This window comes from Artemia franciscana, chromosome 7, assembly GCF_032884065.1.
Source record: "Artemia franciscana chromosome 7, ASM3288406v1, whole genome shotgun sequence".
Lineage (NCBI taxonomy): Eukaryota > Metazoa > Arthropoda > Branchiopoda > Anostraca > Artemiidae > Artemia > Artemia franciscana.
The window spans coordinates 20,147,894-20,168,129 of record NC_088869.1 but is presented as its reverse complement, the minus strand read 5'-3'; the positions used below and the strand labels follow the sequence as shown (position 1 = coordinate 20,168,129).

The 20,236-nt window shown below is 34.8% G+C and overlaps 1 protein-coding gene across 2 annotated transcripts in view; it reads right to left on the bottom strand.

The window, feature by feature from the left end:
* Positions 1 to 9,761: 9,761 nt before the first annotated feature.
* LOC136028960 (homeobox protein homothorax-like) overlaps positions 9,762 to 20,236 on the bottom strand; it is a 199,741-nt gene continuing 189,266 nt past the window's right edge. For both annotated transcript variants that reach the window (XM_065706955.1, XM_065706956.1), the window contains exons 13-14: positions 16,368 to 16,544; positions 9,762 to 13,091 (exon numbers count right to left, since the gene is read on the bottom strand). In XM_065706955.1, the coding sequence (XP_065563027.1) occupies positions 16,384 to 16,544 (161 nt within the window). In that variant the 3' untranslated portion in view covers positions 9,762 to 13,091; positions 16,368 to 16,383. The remainder of the gene's footprint in view (positions 13,092 to 16,367; positions 16,545 to 20,236) is intronic.

Below are 20,236 nucleotides of genomic sequence, written 5' to 3'. Positions count from 1 at the left end.
CGAACATAGTCTTTTTCATAGAAAAAATTATTTTATACCTTTTTGTTTTTTGTTTTATATTAGACTTCATAGTTTTTAATTTGAAGATTATTTGACTTTATTTCTGCTCATTTTCGGTTTAATGAGGCTCTTTACTGAGCCTCATTGAGGTTCTTCAAAAAACTTGTTCCTTATGTTTCCGATTAAGAAATGCTATTTGTAAGTAATTAAATAAAAAAACCACAAGCTTTTCAACTGAAAGTAATTAGCAACCTCAAACCTTAAAATGAAAAGAAATTAATCCGTATAAGAAAGGGGTTGCCTCCTCCTCAAGACCTTGCTCTTTACGCTAGTTTTTTTTTATAGAATTTTAGAATAAAGCTTATTGTTTTAATTAAATGGCCACTGTGTTTCAGGAATCGTTCTTAAAGAAATACGGCAAAATCTCAAAACTTTAGCGTAAAGAGCAAGGTCTTGTGGAAGGGGCAACTGCTTTCATATGCGTAATAATTCCTGTTCGTTTTAAGTTTTGATGTCACTCCTTACTTTCAGTTGAAAAAGCTTGTTTTAAAAAAATTTAATTTCTGATCGTTTTTAAATAATACCGGGAAATTCGGCCCTCTCTCCATGAAAAATTTCAGCACTTTTGTATTATACGCCAATCACCCAAGTTTACGATGTGTAAAACTCGAGATCAAACCGGATTCTTCGTTAGTTTTTTCGTTACTTTAAAAGCAAATTTGGGCTATATATTTGCACTTTAGGGGGGAGGGTTAAACTAACGAAAGGGGAGAACCGGTTTGATCTAAAGTGTTACACAGCGTAAACTTGAGTCTGTGGCGTATAATACACAAGTACCAAAATCCCTTTCCCCTGTGGAAAAAAACTAAAACAAAATTCTCAAATTTGGAAATCCTTATTTTTCACTGGGGAAGGGGAATTTTCCGCGGGGGGTATTTTCCGAGTTAAAGGTTATTTTCCGGAAGACATTTTCCGAGGGGTAAATGTCTGGAGGGGGGGGGGTAAACGTCTGGAACCGTTACAACTACCCTGGGTAAAATACGAATTCTTTCTTAAAGTCTTAACCTTTTTAGATAGTTTTTGTGGTCAGTCATACTCGGTTTCTTGCTGTCGCTTGTAATTCTCACTGCCACTTATCTTCTAACTGCGCATTTCTTTGTTCTCGCAGTGGCATATCTTTTAGCCTTATATTTCATCGCTCTTCACTTTCATTTCTAATTCGTTCTACTCCTTGTTGTCACATGCGTTTTAACCGCATCTTTCTTTGATCTTCATATTTGTTTTGACTTATTTTAATTCTTGCTTCCGATTATCTTCGAATTGGATATTTCCCTGTACTTCCCTTTTTCTTCATTTTCGTTTATAATTAATTTAGACTTTTTTCAATACCCTTTACCTTAGCCTCTCAGATTGGTCAGATCCGGTCAGATAGGATTGGCCTTATCGCGTGTGATGGTCTAGGTTCTTCATTTGCCCTTTAAGCATTACAATTACTATCTTTACTTGCTCTATTTACTCCAGGCATTATGAAACTACTTAAAACGCCTTTTGTAAATAGACTAATTTCGCTTCGTGTTTTATACTTAGTTATGTTCCTTTTGTAATATCGTAAGCGTCATAGGTATAAAAACGATACGTTCACTCTTGGGGGGGGGGATAGAACTTAGCCTCTAGAAATGTACGTTTAAATATGACGTCAATATATAATTTTTCTTGTCAATTATTTATTTTTTGTGTAATTTTGCCTGCATCATAGACACTGAAAACGATAAAACCACTACTGGTGCAAATATGATGTGTTTATGCTTTTCAAATGCTTTCCTAAATATGACGTCACTTACATATATATCTTTTCCCGGAATGGAGGCCGAAATGAACCAATATGTGGCCGACTAATTTCTCCTTATTCTAATAAAGTATCCAAATACGAAAAATCCCTTCCTTATTCATAAGCAGAAAAATCGCAACTAACAAAATGAATCAAAACAAGTTCATTTCAGTTCAAGCTCAGTATCTTTGCACTCACTTACGCAATCACACACAGACAAAGACTTGACATGAAAAAGGATTTAGCTAGAAGTATATTTTGTGTAGGCGATTCATAACACCCCTCCCTTCCACAAGAGGATGGCAGAGACATTTTTAATCCAACTATCCAGTATCCTTAACCAAACAATATTACTTAGAACAGCCTTGAAATCAGCATTAACGTTTATTGATCCCGGTCGGCTTGTAAGGCCGACTTTAAACTGAAATTTTAGTAGATCCAGATGACCAGTTGACCAGAATGACCAGAGAGTCAAACGAGCTTTGCAACTTCGAGCAACATTAAGTCACTTCAGAGGGTTGTCGCCCGTGTCAACGAAGAAATGGCCTCCTCTTGGTGGCCTAGCATACAGGAGTTCGAAGGAGATAAAACCCAATTAAGACTAAACTGTCTCAAGATACGCGAACAAAATGTAGGGGATGTGCCGGTCCCATTCTTTTGGATTGTCCAATATATAGATTGGATTGTTCAATTTCTATTGAATTATCCAATATATATATATATATATATAAAAATAAGTTGTCTGTCTGTGGATGTGTGGATGGATGTGTGGATGGATGTGTCAGGTGACGTCACCTGAAAAAACTGGATTAGGTGACGTCAAAACTGAAAAAACTAAAAAAAGGCAAAAACTACAAAAAAAACTAAAAACTAATAAAAAAAATAAAAAAGCTAAAAAACTAAAAAAACTATAAAGGTAAAAACCAATAAAAAACTAAAAAAAAAACTGAAAAAACTAAAAAAAGGCAAAAACTACAAAAAAAAACTAAAAACTAATAAAAAAAGTAAAAAAGCTAAAAAACTAAAAAAACTAAAAAAACTAAAAAAAGGTAAAAAACTAAAAAAAATAAAAAATAAAAAAAAACTAAAAAAAAGGAAAAAACTGAAAAATAAGCTAAAATAAAGGTAAAAACCAATAAAAAACTAAAAAAAAAAGGAAAAAACTAATAAATGACGACACTCAAAGAGAAAGCGACCAGGACAAAAAACTAAAAAAAAAGGCAAAAACTACAAAAAAACTAAAAACTAATAAAAAAAAAAACTAAAAAATCTAAAAATCTAAATAAGCTAAAAAAGAAAAAAAAAGGAAAAAAATAAAGGTGAAAAACAAAACTAAAAAACGAATGTATATACAGACCGGGACACCGGGATACAAATGATGACCGGGACCCGGGACACAGGGAATATAAATGACGACCGGGACACAGGGACACAACTACAACGGGGACACCGGGGGAAACAGGGGGATAACCTGACAATCTATTTATATGCAAAGACAATGGGACAGCAAAGAATGTTGTATATTCGCAAGTTTTACGTAGTTAAAACCATATATATATATATATATCTATATTCACAGGTGGGACATAGGGACACAACTACAATGGCGCGTAACTATTATGGCGCGTAACGACTTACGCGCGCGGGGGGGCTTGGGGGGGGCGCGAAGCGCCCCCACCAACTAGGTGTTCATACTCTTGTTTTGCATTGAACGATCCTTAACTCTCGTTGTTTCAGTCAATGCTGTGTTGTTGTCTTTATATTACTGTTATGCTGTGGACTCGTATGTGGACACACCCTTTCCAGGATTTTGTTTTTGCCATCACGATAATTTGGACAAAAAAAATGTATTTAATCCTATTGTCTAGGTATGTTCATAAAAAAGGGTTTAGCTTGTCAGAACAATTTTTGTTAAGCCAGAAGTTGTGCTTTCTGGTATTCCAGGTGGGGCCAGACGAGAAACGAGACGTCCTCGAATAAGGAGAGGGGGTAAGAGGATAAAAGAAAAAACTAAAAAAAATGTTTACTTAAACCTAGATACTCCGCAGTTATGGTAAATAGACTTTTTAATTGATTAAAAGTATCAGCATCTTATGGTCCTGACTGTATACCTACCAAGGTAGTGAAATTCATATTTCCTTCAGTTATTTTTCCATTGAAAACAGTTGTAATTTTATCTATGGAGAACTATTTTTTTTTTCAGTTCACTTAAGCGATCTCCTGGGATTGTTTTGAGTTGGGCCTCGGCGGAATTCGACGGATATTATACCTCTCTGTAGTTAGCAAAATTTTTAGAAAAGCTTTTCTTTCTCCTCAAATTTCCTAGTCCAAAAAGGGCTTTTTCGGGAATTTATTTTTACTTTCCGAACAAAACACTCAATAGACATGCATTTGCTGTTCTATTAAATTTTCTACATTTGGGTCTTGACTCTGGTCTGATTTCCGCAGCTGCATTTTGGAAGCCCGAAAAGCTTTTAATTCCCCAACCCCTTAAATCTTATTCTCTAAATTATTTCGTTACGGTATGAGAGGGAAAGCTTGTGCTTGGTTTGCTATTTGTCTGGAAGGATTCAATCCTGGATCCTCTTTTCTGTTCACCGTCTAAAGCTATTTTGGTGCTCCAAAAGGTTCATCTATAGGGGCTGCTTCGTTCTTAATTTATGTTAATAACCATATAGTTTCCGTTGCGAGCGAAAACTAACAGAATGTTGGAACACCCACTACTGAAGATCTCACTACTACGATTACAAACAACTCAACACAGCACCAAGCCACCTTATGCCAATACAGCTACGCACACTCCTCCATCGCAATGTATTCAAAGCCTTCCTTTTCATACCCTCCCATAATGTTCCCATTTCCCTTAAATCTTTCTTTAGCTCAAGACGGTTGACCAAAAAGGACCATCTTCGGTAATCTGCTGTCCTTCCTCCGCAGAACGTGCCCGAACCATCATGTGTGCCTTTCGTTGTCTTCGATTACATTGTGATTCTCTTCATGGCCGTATCCAAGGGGGTACCCAGTTTAAACCCCCACTCCAAATTTTTTGTCCGACTTGTAAAAATACAGCAAGAGTACACATAAGCAAACTTTTGCTACGTTTTTAAAGTTTTTAGTAACCCCCAAACCAACCACCCGAACAAAATAGCCCTAAACATAATCTCAGAACTAGTCCATATCCTGTTTCCGATAATTCTACACACCAGCGTTCGAATTCCACTCAGTCCATCAGTCAGGTCATACTTCAACTGCTTCTCATACTGGCTGCAATACTCTGCCTGAGACAGCTAAAAAGTAGGTTATAAGGGAGACATGTGAGAGCATTTTTGAATTCTGAATATTATTTTTTTGTTTATTTTACTTTTCTTTTGTTGAATTGTTTTATATGCCCCCGTGCAGTTAATGCCTCCAGACCAAGCAGTAAATGTGTGTCGTTACTTTTTTACAGACGTATTAACATTACGTATGCAACATTACGTATTTGTTACATACGTATTATTTACTGCGTATGTCACTTTGCTCAGGCTTGGTTTGCCGTGAGTAGACAGCTGAGCGAGACTGCTTGTCATTTTTATTTTTAGTGCGTATGTTTTTTTTGTTTTCTTTTGCACTTTTTGGCCATATTTTTCCTTTATCCCTGCTTTCACGGCCAAACAGCCTGGCAGGGGGTATATTATAATGTATGTGTTCTTTTGTTTACTATTGTTTGTTGGTTTATTTGAATAAATATCTATCTGTTTGAAATTTCAAGGATATTTCGCTGCAGATTTTCTCTTAGATGTGACGGGAAGAATAAGTTTCCAGCAAATACTCTGTTAAAGACAGAACGGTTCTGGTTTAGCAGGATGTGACGTTTTAAGTTGCACGTTAGGAGAATATAGCCGTTGAAAACAGCAAATAGTACTGTAGACAAAATACATCCCTGTTGGACACCAGAGTACACCTTGACCGATTCGTAAGGTTCACGCCGTCAGTCTTCACAGCACATTGCTTGTCTTCTTATAATTTCACGATGAGATTGACAATCTATTCTGGGAAACCATAACATTGTAGGATTCTCCACAGCGAGTCTCTGTAGACTAAATGGAACACCTATAAAAGTTCAATGAAAGCAATAATAATCTCCGTTTGCCATTTGTTATTTTCATTAAGGTTCTTGTCTTTTAAACAGAACACACTCACGAATTACGCTGTGTAAGATCCGACAGAAACCGGTTTCCCTTCCTGTATCGGTTATGATTTGCTTATTTTGAGTGAGAAAACTACGATGCATATTTTTATTAAATATTTAATATATAGAGGTGGTTAGGGGTTAGGTTAAATGTTTAATTTAATTCGTTCATTATATTATCATCATGTTTTGGTATATTTCATTGGGATTAACCTAACTTCACTTATTGGGTGTATTCTGTTTAACAGACAAGTACCTTCATTAATTATCACTCTCAAACTGAATAATAAATCAGTAGAAGATCTACCCTAACTAAAACCATGTTGTTTATCCCTTTGTATTGCATCAATTTTCGACTGAACAGAGTTTAACAGTGCTATGCAGAGATTTTTACCTCCTACAGGCTGCAGAGCGATACCACGCCAATTATTGAAGCTATTTGCAACCAGCTGATCCATCCTTCTTAAGTGCATTTTAGTGAGACTTATTCATTATTTCATTCAAAGACCTGAGTAAGCCTGCACAATAGTGTTTCACAAAAAAAGAAACTATAATCAAGAGAAGGATTTTACAAAAAAAAAAAATTATTTTTTTCTGCAATTTTTGTATAATTTACATAATTTTGCTTTTTAACTAATTTGGCACCCATCTCGAAATACATTTCTATTCACGTGTCTAAAAGCATAATTTGGTGGCGTAGCTAGGGGGCAAAAGGAGACAACTGTCCCCTGGCGCAGTCTCTGTGGGGGAACGAAACTGATTTTTTTAAATTTATTTATATTGCTGACATTGTCCCTGGGCGCTGAAAACCCTAGTCACACCCCTGGAAAGACATTTTGCTGAAATATCGGTGAGACGTTGTCGCTGCATGGTGGCGGAGGATATTTTAGATGGCGTATATTTACAGATGATAGATAGCTTACTTCCACCAGACAATACGACTCCCTCGATATCTGGAATGTGACTTGGTTGTTTGGCGAGTCTTTCTTCAAATAAAATTCGTTTCATATTTCAATATATGATTCTAGGCAAAGGAGCATTCCCAAAGTCTCGGGAGTTCTGACAATATATGGCGTAGCTTGCAGAATTTCTTTCAACGTAGTACATTTTAGTAGCCGTTATATCGCCATTCTCTGAACAAGGAGGGTATTTTAAATGTTCCTAATTTCACAAGAATGAATAAAGTGGCTTTTAAATGCAAAGCAGTTTTAAGCGTTTTTGTAGCTGAGAAATGTGCCTTAACTTCGGTATACAGTACCGAAACAATTCCAAGTAATATGTCAGCTAGAAGTGGGCGAATTTGGGCATTTGAAACCGCACTAAGATTTAAAGTCGTTAAAAAATGTTTCAAAGTAAATTCTTAATTTATTTTCAACATGTCGTGATCTTTGAAAACAAAATTGCAGTTAAAATTTCCCATGTCGTTATTCAAATAGCAAACCACATGGGAAAAATGGATGAAAAACGTGAAATTGTAAAAAATTTAGATCAAAATCTGTAAAACTAGGATTAAAATAAAAGACTCCATTAAAGAAAATTCGATAAAGATATGTCGAGAATTCTAAAGTCAGAATTTGTCTGTTTTAGTAACTGTTTTGAACTCAGAAATAACCAAAATTAACTACTTGTCCTCCCCTTGCCGATCCGCTTACTTTTTGTGAAGTAAATATACTTCCGAAAATAAGGTCAAACGAAGAAGGTCTTAGAGGAATGTTTTCCGCTTTCTAACTCTTTTAGTTTCCAGCACAACCGCACATGCTTGTACATGAGAACCAAACTATTATAAAACATTTCGGTGATGGTATGATATACCCCCTACCGCCCAAGTTGTTCATGGATTGACGCACTGTAAACCAGTTTCTTTCATCTTAGTGTTAGAAAAGACAAAGAGAAGTGACAGAATAGATGGAAAGTATATAGTTTGGGCTATACATTTGCATATCAGGAGGGGGGTGGGGCAGATAAAGTATTTGGACAATGTGAAGTCAGAAAACAATTCTTACTTCATAATATGTAGAATAATTGTAACTAACAGATCTTATATGCAGATCCACTTTACTTTACCCCCCCCCCTTTCTGATGTGCCAATATATAGCCTAAATTTGTTTCTAAAGTATTATATTTTTATCATATCTAGATATATTTTAGTAGGATTAAATTAACTTCACTTCTTGAGTGGTAGTGGGTATATCGTAAAAGTACTAACGTGTCTTATGTTTTCACTATGACGCATCATCCTTTTCTGTTTCACTTTTCTATTTATACTTTTTACTTTTTTATTCATACTAATTGTAATATACTGATGCTGCTCCATAATAATAATCCATTTTACCTCAGGGGAACAGAGCGGGGGGAACGGGGATCATAGCAATGTTTCTCGTCAGGTTGAGACTCTTACCCTTGAAAACTAAATTCGTGATAAGTAGATTTCGATTATTGTATTAAAGTTTTCATTTTCAAAGTACAAATGGAAAACGGTTATCTAAGTTATCAAATTGATAACAGATTTCTGTCATTGGCACACATTGGCTTTTCATTACCTCATGGAAGAATGAATCAACAGATTGACTGACTTGATGCTCGTGCTTGCATCGTACTACCACCAAAAACTGCATAACTGTATATGGAACTCTTTTCCGTTAAAGATAGTATTTTCGTTTTTTCTCTATTTTTTAATGCACATGCAGTTGTATACGATTCCACTTAACCAATTCAATTAGATTTCATTCACTTCTCTTGGTACTTAAAAAATTTCAGGGCAACAACCTTCTTTAGGTCTCCCTGAGAATAGTGGGCACTAACATGGGGCTACTACTACTAAAATTAGTCACGGGCCAGTCACTGGCCGTCCTTTCCCAGGATATGATCATGAGGCAGAGTATTTTATGGAATTGCGCTGCGGTGGCAGTAATGGCTGCAAAGATCATGCCCAAGGGGTTCAATCACATGGGCATAAAAGCGCCAACCGTGGCACAAGAAAAGATACGATGAGGAGCAATCCGAGATAACAGAAAGAAGTTCTTTTGGTAGTGCCGGTTCTGAGGATCAACTGCTGCCTACTGCTGATAGCTAGCGAATTTTAGTGTTATTTTTCACCTATGTTTTTATCTTTTCCCCTTTTTTGGGTAATGGGCCTTTGGGTAATAGTCTCTAACAACTCTAGTATAATTACTGGATCTTTCAACGATGCTAAACAAAATAGCACTCTTGAATTTTTCCTCGGATGTGTTTTGGGGAATAATGAACTTGAAGGAGGCTGGTTGCCCAGCATGGTGTTGAGAGAAATCCAAATACCCCCCCCCCTCCCGTTTAAACAATGCCTGAAAATTATAAGTGATTTCTCTGAGCCAATGTCGATCATCAGATGGAACTAACCAGGTAAAACCCTCCGTCTGCAACTAGTTAAATCCGGCTGGTAGAAAATTGGGAGAGGGTTCAGATGATTACTACGTCCGATATTTCGTGGCTTTTTGGTCAGGAATATGCCAGAATGCACGGTAGGCCATTCTAGGCCAAAAAAACTGCTTAATTGCTAAAATCATTGATCAGAAAGTCTCTTGTCCTACGCTACTTTTTAATACCGTGGTGTCAATGCACTAGAAATTAGGGAAAGAGGGGGAAAATTTGTTATTATTTTTTTCAATTTTCAATAAAACTACCAAGAAATGCATTTTCAAAATCCAGGATACATAGACCCCCTTCCTCAACTGAAACCACTGTTTTAGTCTGCTGTGACAGATTAAATGTACTAGGAAACTTCAATTTATCGCGGTTTTCGTTTAATCTCATAGAAATTATCATGACAAGTTTTTTCTAGTTTATACGCACAGGAATAATTTTATACAGCATACAATTTAGAGGATTCAAATCATAGCGACTTAATAACATTATACATAAAAAAAAACAGTTTGCTTTAGAACATACATATTGACAACCTCAGAATATGTTAGAAACAATAAATATTCGCTAGATAATGAGCATAAAGCTACATGAACAACCAAACAAATTCTTGAATAAAGACACTTGTGTTTGCAGGTGTGATCTTCGTCGAACATACACAAATTAAATACAGACGGAATATTTGAGTGTTAGCCTGAAACTGACTATTTGATTAGTTGAAATGCTCGGAGTAAAACAAAATGAAATGCCCAACGGTGACTAAGTAAAATCCAGCGGATTTACAATAGTGGCTAAGTAAAACCCAGTTGGGATACAAACTCACTAAGCATGATAATCTAGAGGCGATGCCAATATGAGGGTTACCAATCATTATAAGACGTTTTTCAATTTTTTATGCCATCCTGTCTATATTTTATTCATTGGCGGTCTGAATATAGAAAGGCAAGTAACACCTTCAGTAACGATAGTACTTAAAATAGGAAAAGGAAAACAAATGTTTTTTGTAAAAAAGAAAATTACTCCAATTCTTCTAATCCAAAATAAAATACTAGTAATTAAAATACAATGTTAAAATTAAGAAAAAAAATACAAATTTGTAGTTTTACATATAATAAAAAGTACTTCAAACTGTTCTTACTTTAAACTTATGCACATTTGTATCAAAAATAGCTGTAAAACCAATTAAACTGAACCTAAAGCCAGTATTTTCCCAATTATTTACTTGCTTTTTCTATTATTTATTTACATTATTCATGTTACCAATATTATGGTTTTACTATTTTTAATTTCCTATTATTTTTTCTGTAAATTTCCATCCAAAGAAATCTCTCGGAGTTGGATTTGGGGCAATAGACCATAAAAAAGGACAAGTTATTTTCTTCTTCTTCTTCTGATACTGGTATTCAATTTATACTGGTTTTACGAGTTTTATTTCATACAAAAGCTGTTTTCGGGGGGGGGGCAGAGGAGGTATTTGCCCTGGGCGCAAAAATCTTAGGGATGAAAAATTTCATATAGATAATCTAATGCTGATAATCATTTTGTAATTTTTGAAATTGTATTTCGTTAAAATAAAGTTGAGGGCACAGGTAATAAATTAAAATAATTAATAAATAAAAATAATAAAAATAAAAATAATTAATAGCAATTAAAATAATAGAGCAATAAATTAAACAAATTAAAACATAAATCACTAATTAATCAGTAAATAATTGAAAAATAATTTTTTTAATAAATGATTTTTTTAAATGTTGCCCGAAAATTTTGTAGAAGGCAGGGAGGGAGGAGGGCACTAATCGAGATTTTTCCCCGGGCACAAGAATGGCAAGAACCGTTACTGACTTCATACTAAGTTAAGACTTAAAATATACTATCGAATAATATCCTTCCGTTTCCTGAAAAAATCCAAAGTCAAAGGCAAAAAACTGAAAAAATAGGTGATTTATACCGAAAGCATACGACATAATCTCGATATTTCAGGGGGTAGAGGACAGCGGCTTTGTTTCGGGGGAGGGGGGCAAGGGTGCAGTTCCCCCACCGCATTAATTTGGAGAAAAGTTATATGAAGTATTCCTCTTGACTATCCAAATGTAGACCCTTCTCACCCCCAATAAAAATGCCGGAGCTACGTCTCTGGCAGAGGGTCTGTCACAAGACCACATGCCTGATAAAAGGCTATCAGTTTTTTTTTTATATTTATGTGCCTATATGCATTGAAAGCGTCAAATTTTATGATCCTTCTTTATTTGTAATCTTTATAATATTTTGAAAGGTTTCGTGTTTATTTTCGGAAAAATATTTTTTGATGAACAGTCTTATTGTGGTTGCTCTCCTAATCCTTTAACGGGATATATTATAAAATTTAGAGTGTAGCTGGTTCAGAGCATTACGCATGAAGGACTGTAAACCTGTACAATCCTATTTTTAGATTATCATTAAACTATCTATACGTAGCACATACAAAAGAACGTGGGGATGGGACCCATACCTACCCAAACCTGAGGGGCTTAAACCATTTTTTGATAAATTCTAAAAATATATTATTTTTTTGTCGATTTTTTCCAATTTTGGCCTAACTCTAAAAAAGTTCCTGCATGGACGTCAGAACCGTGCAGTATTCCGTGCAGACTCATTCGCAGACTCCGTGTGCAATCAATTGGCAGTTTCATTTCAGGAAATACTTTCATAACCCTCCAAAATCAAAATACATTTTTTGTCACAACTTGGATTGGATGCACTACGCACACACACACGCACAAGCATAAAAAATAACCTCACATATATATATATATATATATATATATATATATATATATATATATATATATATATATATATATATATATATATATATATATTTTCTGAAACCAATGTATGTCTGACATTATATATATGTATATATATACACATGTATATTCTAGTAAATACAAATTTCACTGCTTAAACCTTGTTTTTTGCACTAAACATGTTTTGATTTTGGAAGGACAAAATATCCAAACTTCTGAATGGCGCCTTTAACCTCTATATAGGTCTAGTTACAAAAAGAAAAAAAAAGCATCCAAATAAAATATGAAAAACGTTTCTAACTATTCTAGGTTGTCATGGCAAGCCAGAGAAATACCGTGCGCTATGCTGAGCGACCTTGAGATAATACAATCAACAACAACAACAACAATAAAATTTACACACTTGAAAGCGCGCGCGGGTTTCACCGTGCGCACACTTTGCTTCTATAGCACACACGGCCAAAATACGGGTGGGGGTTTGGGGCGGGGATTGTCAAGCTCTTTGCAAAAAAAGGATCGACACAATTAGTAGCACCTGTAGAAGCACACAAAATTTTTAAGCTCCGGTACGGTTGTACTTGGTTTCCACAAAAACGTATACGTATTTCGGCTGAGGTACTCCGTGATCCTTTTTCTTAACATTGCGCATAGGCTGTTCGTTCTCTTGTAATAAAAGTATGCGTCTTTATAAGCGTGCTTTCAGTCAAGCTCGCAGTCACGTTCAGTTTGAATTAATATCCTCACTGTCTCCTCCCTCTTAGGTTTAACATCACAGATTTTGCATCCAGCATGGCCCAGGCTTAGGGATATGGAGACTGAGCATTTTCCAGGATGTCCCGGGCCATAACTGTAGCTAAGCTCATTTGTCCAAGTATGTACAGGATTCTCATTTACATGACTACTTCACCTGGAAAACAAAAAGCTTTTATTTATATTTTTTATTTTTTCTATTATTTTGTATTATTTTATATTATTTTTTATACTCACCCGGAAAAAGCTGCGATAATTTTTTCCTGCCTACCATCTTCTTCCCGGTATTTCCAAAAACTGAATTTCTAGGTAGTTTGAAATCCACGAAAAAAGTTGTAAGGGCCGGTGACAAATAATGTAAGTTATATCTGTTTTGTAATACTTATCTTTTTTCTTCCTTTCTTAAGTGTTTGTATGAGTTTCAAATTGATTTTTTCCTTTATTTTAGTCTTTTCTTTTTTACGTAGTTATGTAGTTTTATGTTTTTTATGTACTCTTATGACTTTGTTGAGCTTATTGAACTATCTAAAAGTAGGACCTTACTTGAGTAGCTTACTTGGTACTCTTGTGGCTTTATTGAGCTTCATAAACTATCTATATTGTAAAGTGACTAAAACTCGTTCTCCATTCGGCGAATTTGATATTTTCCCAATATGCCCATTTAACGTTTCTTACACTATCTTTATCAACTTGTAAGTGAGCTACTGTGATTATAAGCCATACAAATTTGACAATAAAAATTTTTCAGATCTTTCTTGTTCTAAAAAACACCAATTAAGTTTTAAAAAGGAAATAACAGAGATCGCTACAAAAAATTTGCGCCCGTAGGACTCGAACGCAAGGCAACTAGTATACTAGATGAGCAATTCCTGATTACTGGGTTTTGATGTACAGCATTTGTGTATAGTTTTCTCTTTGTCGCAAAAATTCCTTATTTCAGGCTCTTAAAGTATTTAATACAAAATAATTTGTAGTATAAATACTATCATAGTTTTAGCGAATATTATTTTTTAAGTCCAGGAATAAAAGAGGGACCTTTCTTAAAACAAACGTGGACCACTTTCTAAAACCGTAACAAGCCTTTGTAGCATACCTGTAAACTGAAATAGTAGAAAAGGAATATAAGGGAAGGTGATATTAAAAGAAGTCCTGGAAATGAAAATTGAAATTGAAATTTGAAATGAAAATGAAAAGCAGCGTGATTGTGTTAACCTAAAGCCTTTTGCTTTTTTTTTATCTTTTCGGGTAGAACAGCTACCCGATATAGCCTAAATTTTTTTTCTAAAATGACAAGGGTAACAATAAAAAATTGAGCTGGGTTCTTAAAAATGGAAATATTTTGCTAAGAAATTTACAACTCGGCTTTCACATCAAAGACCCATTCATTTTAAAGCAAGATGTGCCCTTAAAAAGCGGAATTTTGCTATGAAATTCTTCTTTTTCATCATACGAATTCATTATTCCATTTTAATTGAAGCTGCTGTATATTAAACAAGGGTTCCTAAGAAGTGTCTCTCTTCACAATTCGGCATTTACAAAGATCAATGTTAACTGAATAGGCGCAAAATGTAAAGAAAAAAACCTTATGATGCGCTGACACTTCCTCATCACTGGCTATTGTGAAGGCTATCGTGATTTTATGACAAGCTGGACAAAGGGGTACGACAGTGCATATTCGTTATCGTGATGCTATTCAAAAATTTCCTTCCATAAAGAGAGCCGTTGCTATTCAACTTTGACGGTGGGAGCCGTATCGCACCTGTTACTTGTGAAACTTTTTCGCCGCTTTTCATACTATTACAATTAGTATGCCCTTAAAAGGAGGCTTGGATCTTATATTAAGGGGCTTCTCATTCCAAATGCGCACGACATTAGGTAAATGACGTCTTTTAGTCATCAGTCTTGACTAAATAGATTTTGAGAACCAGCCTTGTGGGGTTTTCAGTTAAAGAAAAGGAAAACCGTTTTAATAAATCAAAGAAACATGGGAATCAAATATACTACAAGCTAATAAGAAAGCATATCCTGTTTAATTTAACATATACCATACCATATTAACAGACTATTACCTTTTTTCATAAGTGAAAAATTAAAATTACCATTATTTAAAGTTCAGACACCCAGTCTAGATACTATTCTGTGGCCATTTTCAGTACGAAAACAAATTTATTTCAGAAGATACTGAGAGACCTATATTTGGAAAGTAAGGACAAATATACGATAACTAGAAATACATTTTTCAATTCCTAAAGTCATTTGTTTTCTCTATTTACCGCGTAATATGTACTGAAAGTATCTAAATATTTAGGACTACTAGTACAAACAACTAAACCCAGCACTATGTCACCTAGGAAAAACCATGCTATCCATGTTCCTTCTCCAACCACCCTATACTATCGATCAATAAGAACGAATCAATACTATATTTTAAGACGTTAAGGTTTATTATTGCTAAAAGTTTCATTTATAGTTTTTTTTAATATTATTTGTATTTACATGTTTGTTTAGTTCATTATAATTATTATAACTGCTAACTATATTTGTATTTTTTATATATTCCGTTTACTGCTGAAAAAAACTGGCTTCTAAATGACTTTAGAATCATTTACTGACCCACTTAAAAGGTAGGATATTTTGCTATTTTTTCCTAGTTCGAAAAATATAAAAGAAATAAAATCTATGTATTCGATATTTCCATGATCTTATTAAAATATTTTACCGGTAAGAATTCTAATATAAGTTTAACGTGATAATAGTTTAAGCACTTTGAGCAGTCTATCTGGCTCGAAAAATTGAAATAATTTCGAAACAGGGTTGCCACTTCACTTTATGAAACTCACTACCTTAGTGGCAAAAAAGTACTGAAACATAAAATTAGTATCGTCTTGATAAGTTGTCTGGAACTTGCAAGAGGTCCCAAACTGACAAAGGGACATTAAATAAAGGTACAAGATTAAAGATTCTGTGAAATAGTTAGCTTTTTCCAAAAATAGTGACTTTAACAAAAAGTACTAATTGGTCCTATCTTCTTTAGAAGTACTCATCAGTTATAATTTTTGAAAAAAGTATAGCTAATAGTACAAATATACCACCTATGGCAACTCTGTTACAATTCCCATACCTGTATTCCTTCACACGTCCTAGTGCTTCAAAAATGCATGAAAGAGCGGACATAAGACACAAATGTATAATGTTTAGCAATTAGCGTAGAATATATTACAGCACTGTTATCATTATGAAGGTTTTAAGCGCTATTAAAATGTTTATTTTTTAATAGATTAATTTTGTCCTCAAGAAGCGCAAATCCTTAAATGTGTTCCCAAGATTTATGGGTTATAGCCATGGAAACTAGCAGGCATTGGAAGAAGGGCAATAAATTATAAGCTTTAATGAAATTAGTGTTATAAAACGTTAAATTAATGATAAAAAGTACCTTAAAACGGTGTGGACTACAAATGGTGTCCATAATACTGAGGCGGGTAATGGTACTCTGAATGAAAGGCAGCTTCTGGTGTTCGATGCATCATTGCGGCAGCTGCAGTACTATCCATCATATACCCCATTCCTGCTTCAGGACTATAGGCAGCACTTGGGCCAGCGGGGTATAATGCTGTAAGAAGAAAAAAATATGAATAAGATAACTACTACTACTACTAATAACTCACCGGAGCACCAAGCCACCTGAGGCCAACACAGCTATGCACGGTCCTCCTCCAACCTAATCTATTCAAGACCTCCCTCTTTACACCCTCCTAGGAAGTTCCATTTCATGTTTACAATGAAACAATGAATAAGATAAGCTGCTAAAAAATTATACAAAACAAGCTTAGTAAAACCTTGGTCTTGGCGAATATGTTTATCTAAGTGCTAAGACGTTAAAATGGAACTGTTGTGGGCATCAAGCCATGGCTAATTGTAGAAAAAAGCCAAGACAGATAGTCCAATTGAGTGAGAAGCAAACTTGGCATAAATTCCCCCTTATTAGGATTGTATAAAAAGGAGGTTAGGTTAGGCTAAGGGGCTGCTGTAACTTGGATTAGAGTTATTCACTATGCATAAAGTCTGTCAAAAAGATTACGGGTAGCTTACAAGAGAGGGAACTGGCGATAGTGTCAACCAAAAAAAGTACCAGCAATAGCGTTTAGAATGTCTTGGCATTTCTAGGCAATACACATTCAACATTATTGTTGAACGTCCCTTAGTTCTATGACTATCTACCTTAGTTCCGTCCTAGGATGGATGGATAGATGATAGTGTATCTATCAACAAGTGAAAATGACATCATTTTTATACAATCCTGAAAAGGCTTATGCCAGCTTTGCCTCACACTCATACTATCTGTCTTGGCTTTTTTTTCACTAAGCCATGGCGTGACGGCAACTTGATTCTAATTCAAGAATCAGCATTCAATAATAAGCAATAAACATTTCTTGGCAATAAGGCGAAATCAGTATAATTGGCGAAATTGACATGGTAATAAGTGTCTGATCTCAGCCCCTGACACTGCCGCTAGTCCCCTCTCTTATAAGTTCCTCTTACTCTTTGGTCCGTCATATAATAGCTTTCGCCTAGTATTTAGACAATCTTCATTTCTTGTATTTACCTCATAAAGTCTCTATATAAAGTTCTTTACATAATGTCTTTATAAACTTTGCAAATTCTTTATATAAAGTCTGTATACTTTAGTCATAACAAGCTTTACATTTTAAAGGCATTAAATTTCTAAAGTGGCCTTAGAAAGTTTGACACCTTACAATAAAATTTGCAAATTACTTTCTAAAAAAGAGACTTAAACCTATTCTATGCCCTCCAGGTATCTTCACATAGGGGAATCCGGGTCAGTCCCCATTCCCCGAGAATCTCGGTTGTTTACGATTTTCCCTGGTAATTCTTATTATTTCACTGATAATTCGCTTTTTTGCATTATTTTTTAAAACAAGCTATGGATATATAAAAATGGGCTTGAGTAAAAAATAGTTTATTTTTTCTTGACGGATGCATTCCTCAGCAGATGAAATATATCAACGCAGCCACTGAACTGCTGTGAACTTGCTGCAAAACGAATAAAATCTGACGTAAAACACAAAAAGGTTTTATGTTTCTAGCTGCATTTCTTCATCCAAAGAAGGGCAAACTGGGGTCTGGGGGAGAAACTGAGGTCTAGGAAGGTCTAAGAGGGCCGGGCCACTTTTCACAGTTGAAGGATGAAAGATTGCCAAAGATTTGTAACCATCTTTATTGGGACACAAAAACGAAACGAAAATGGGGTTGTCTCCAAACGGCAGAGTTTATAAGGAAGGACTTTCAGTACATTTGAAAGTTGTGACAGAGGGTAAAGAGTGAAGCTTTACATAGTTTAAGGTGGAGGAGGAGTTTTTGCAGCTGTTTACGGCCTCAAGCAGCTTGTTTTTGCAACGAGTTGCTAATAGCAGAGCTAGTGGTTACTCAATGTTTTACTCTGAAGATAGATCAGTAGTGTTGTGCGAATTTTTGATATGTATATACATCGGAGCAAATATTGATATCGACTATCGAAACTAAAACATCGATATTGAAAGTGATAACTAAATTTTTTGACTATTTCCTGCTTTATCCAACATAGAAAATTGTTTCGGAAATGGCCGAGAAGGAGAACAACGATGTATTTGCTTAGAACACACATGACTTAGATCATACTTCATCTGCACTTAATGAATATTTATACTTCTACTGACGATTTATTCCAGAGTACAATAGAGGGAGATACGGATTTGGTCTTTCTGGCTACCTAATCTTTAGCGACAGATGCAACTGCTGTGACATGCCTGGGATTCAGTGACGAGAGAGTCAAGCTAGTTTGCAGGAATTACATGACAATGTTGCAGCATTTACCGCTTTTGCGAAAAAAAGAAGCTACGTTGACCTAGGATTTGGCCTGTACTTCTGTTTTATTTGGGGTTTTTTCAGACTGCAACCTTTATTTAACAGTTTTTATTCATTTTTAGACATATTAGTCATTTTATTTTAGTCACCATATTAGTCATATTAATCATCATATTAGTCATATTAGTCATTTTATCATATTAGTCAAAGATATTTTATTCATTACCGAAAATCTAACAGAAATGATGCTATTTATTCACAGCCACGAAGATTTTTGTCAATGAACTCGTATGGCTATTCTTGCTTTTTGCCTTTAACAAAATTTAAGATTTAGCAAATCCTTATATCCATGCTCAATAGAAGCCAAAAAGTTCCAATTCTGAAATAAGTGGGTACGTTTCAATCAATTTATTGTTATCAACTTAAAGTCCGACAAAAAACGAAGAAAACCCGAGTCTTTTAGGGAGGCAATTGAAATTAAAAAATATACGAATAAAGATCTCACTTTAAATAGAGATACCAGGGTATTTTATAAATCCTATTTACGATAATTTAATAAAAAGAAATTCAGCTTTATTATTCAGCTTTATTATTTTTTATTATTTATATATTCAGCTTTATTCAGCTTCTCATTTTAAAACAACATCAATTTGCCGTCTTAATATAAATCAGATTAGTAGACTAAGCGTGGAAGTCGTTAGGGAAAGAATCCTTTACCCAACATGATTTTGAATGGTCTTTCATTTCTTTCGTTTATTCTTTCCGTCATTTCGCTGGTTCGGTTCAGTTTATCGCATAGGTATTTTTTCTTTTTTGTGTATACCATTTTGATTTCCCTTTTTTTTTGGAGCGCTGAGAACTGTTTAGCGGAAGTCTTTGTCGAAATATCTACATTGTTTTTCGTTTCTTTTTTTCATTGGCTGAAAAACCCCCTCGTTTGGCTTCTCAGCAATTTTCTCTTCATTTTTGTCAAATGCCATGTTTGGTCAGTTGTTTGGCCATGTATGGCCAGTCTTAGAACGTATTTACCACCTTAAACCCAAACCCAAAACTTCATATTTCAATTGGGGGGGGGGGAACCAGGAAACATATTTTTTATACTAAATAATTCTACACTTTCTAATTCTTTCAAAAAGTGATACAATATTTGAAGGCAAATTTAATTGACTTTACTTGGAATTGTGTTTTGCTCATTCTTAAGGAGGGTGATTTTTTTAACCCTTAGAATTTCTCTGGAAGGAACAACTTTAATTTACCGGAAACGGAGTTTTTGCTCATTTAGAATAGTCGCTGGAAATCTCGAGGAGAGGAGTTTCGAAGTACAAAAATAAAGGATATCCGCCTTGGAAAATAGACCAAAAGAAAGAAATCTTTAAAATGGGATAGGGATATTTTAAGGAAACAAAAACTGAATTCTTATTATAGACGATGCATAAAATA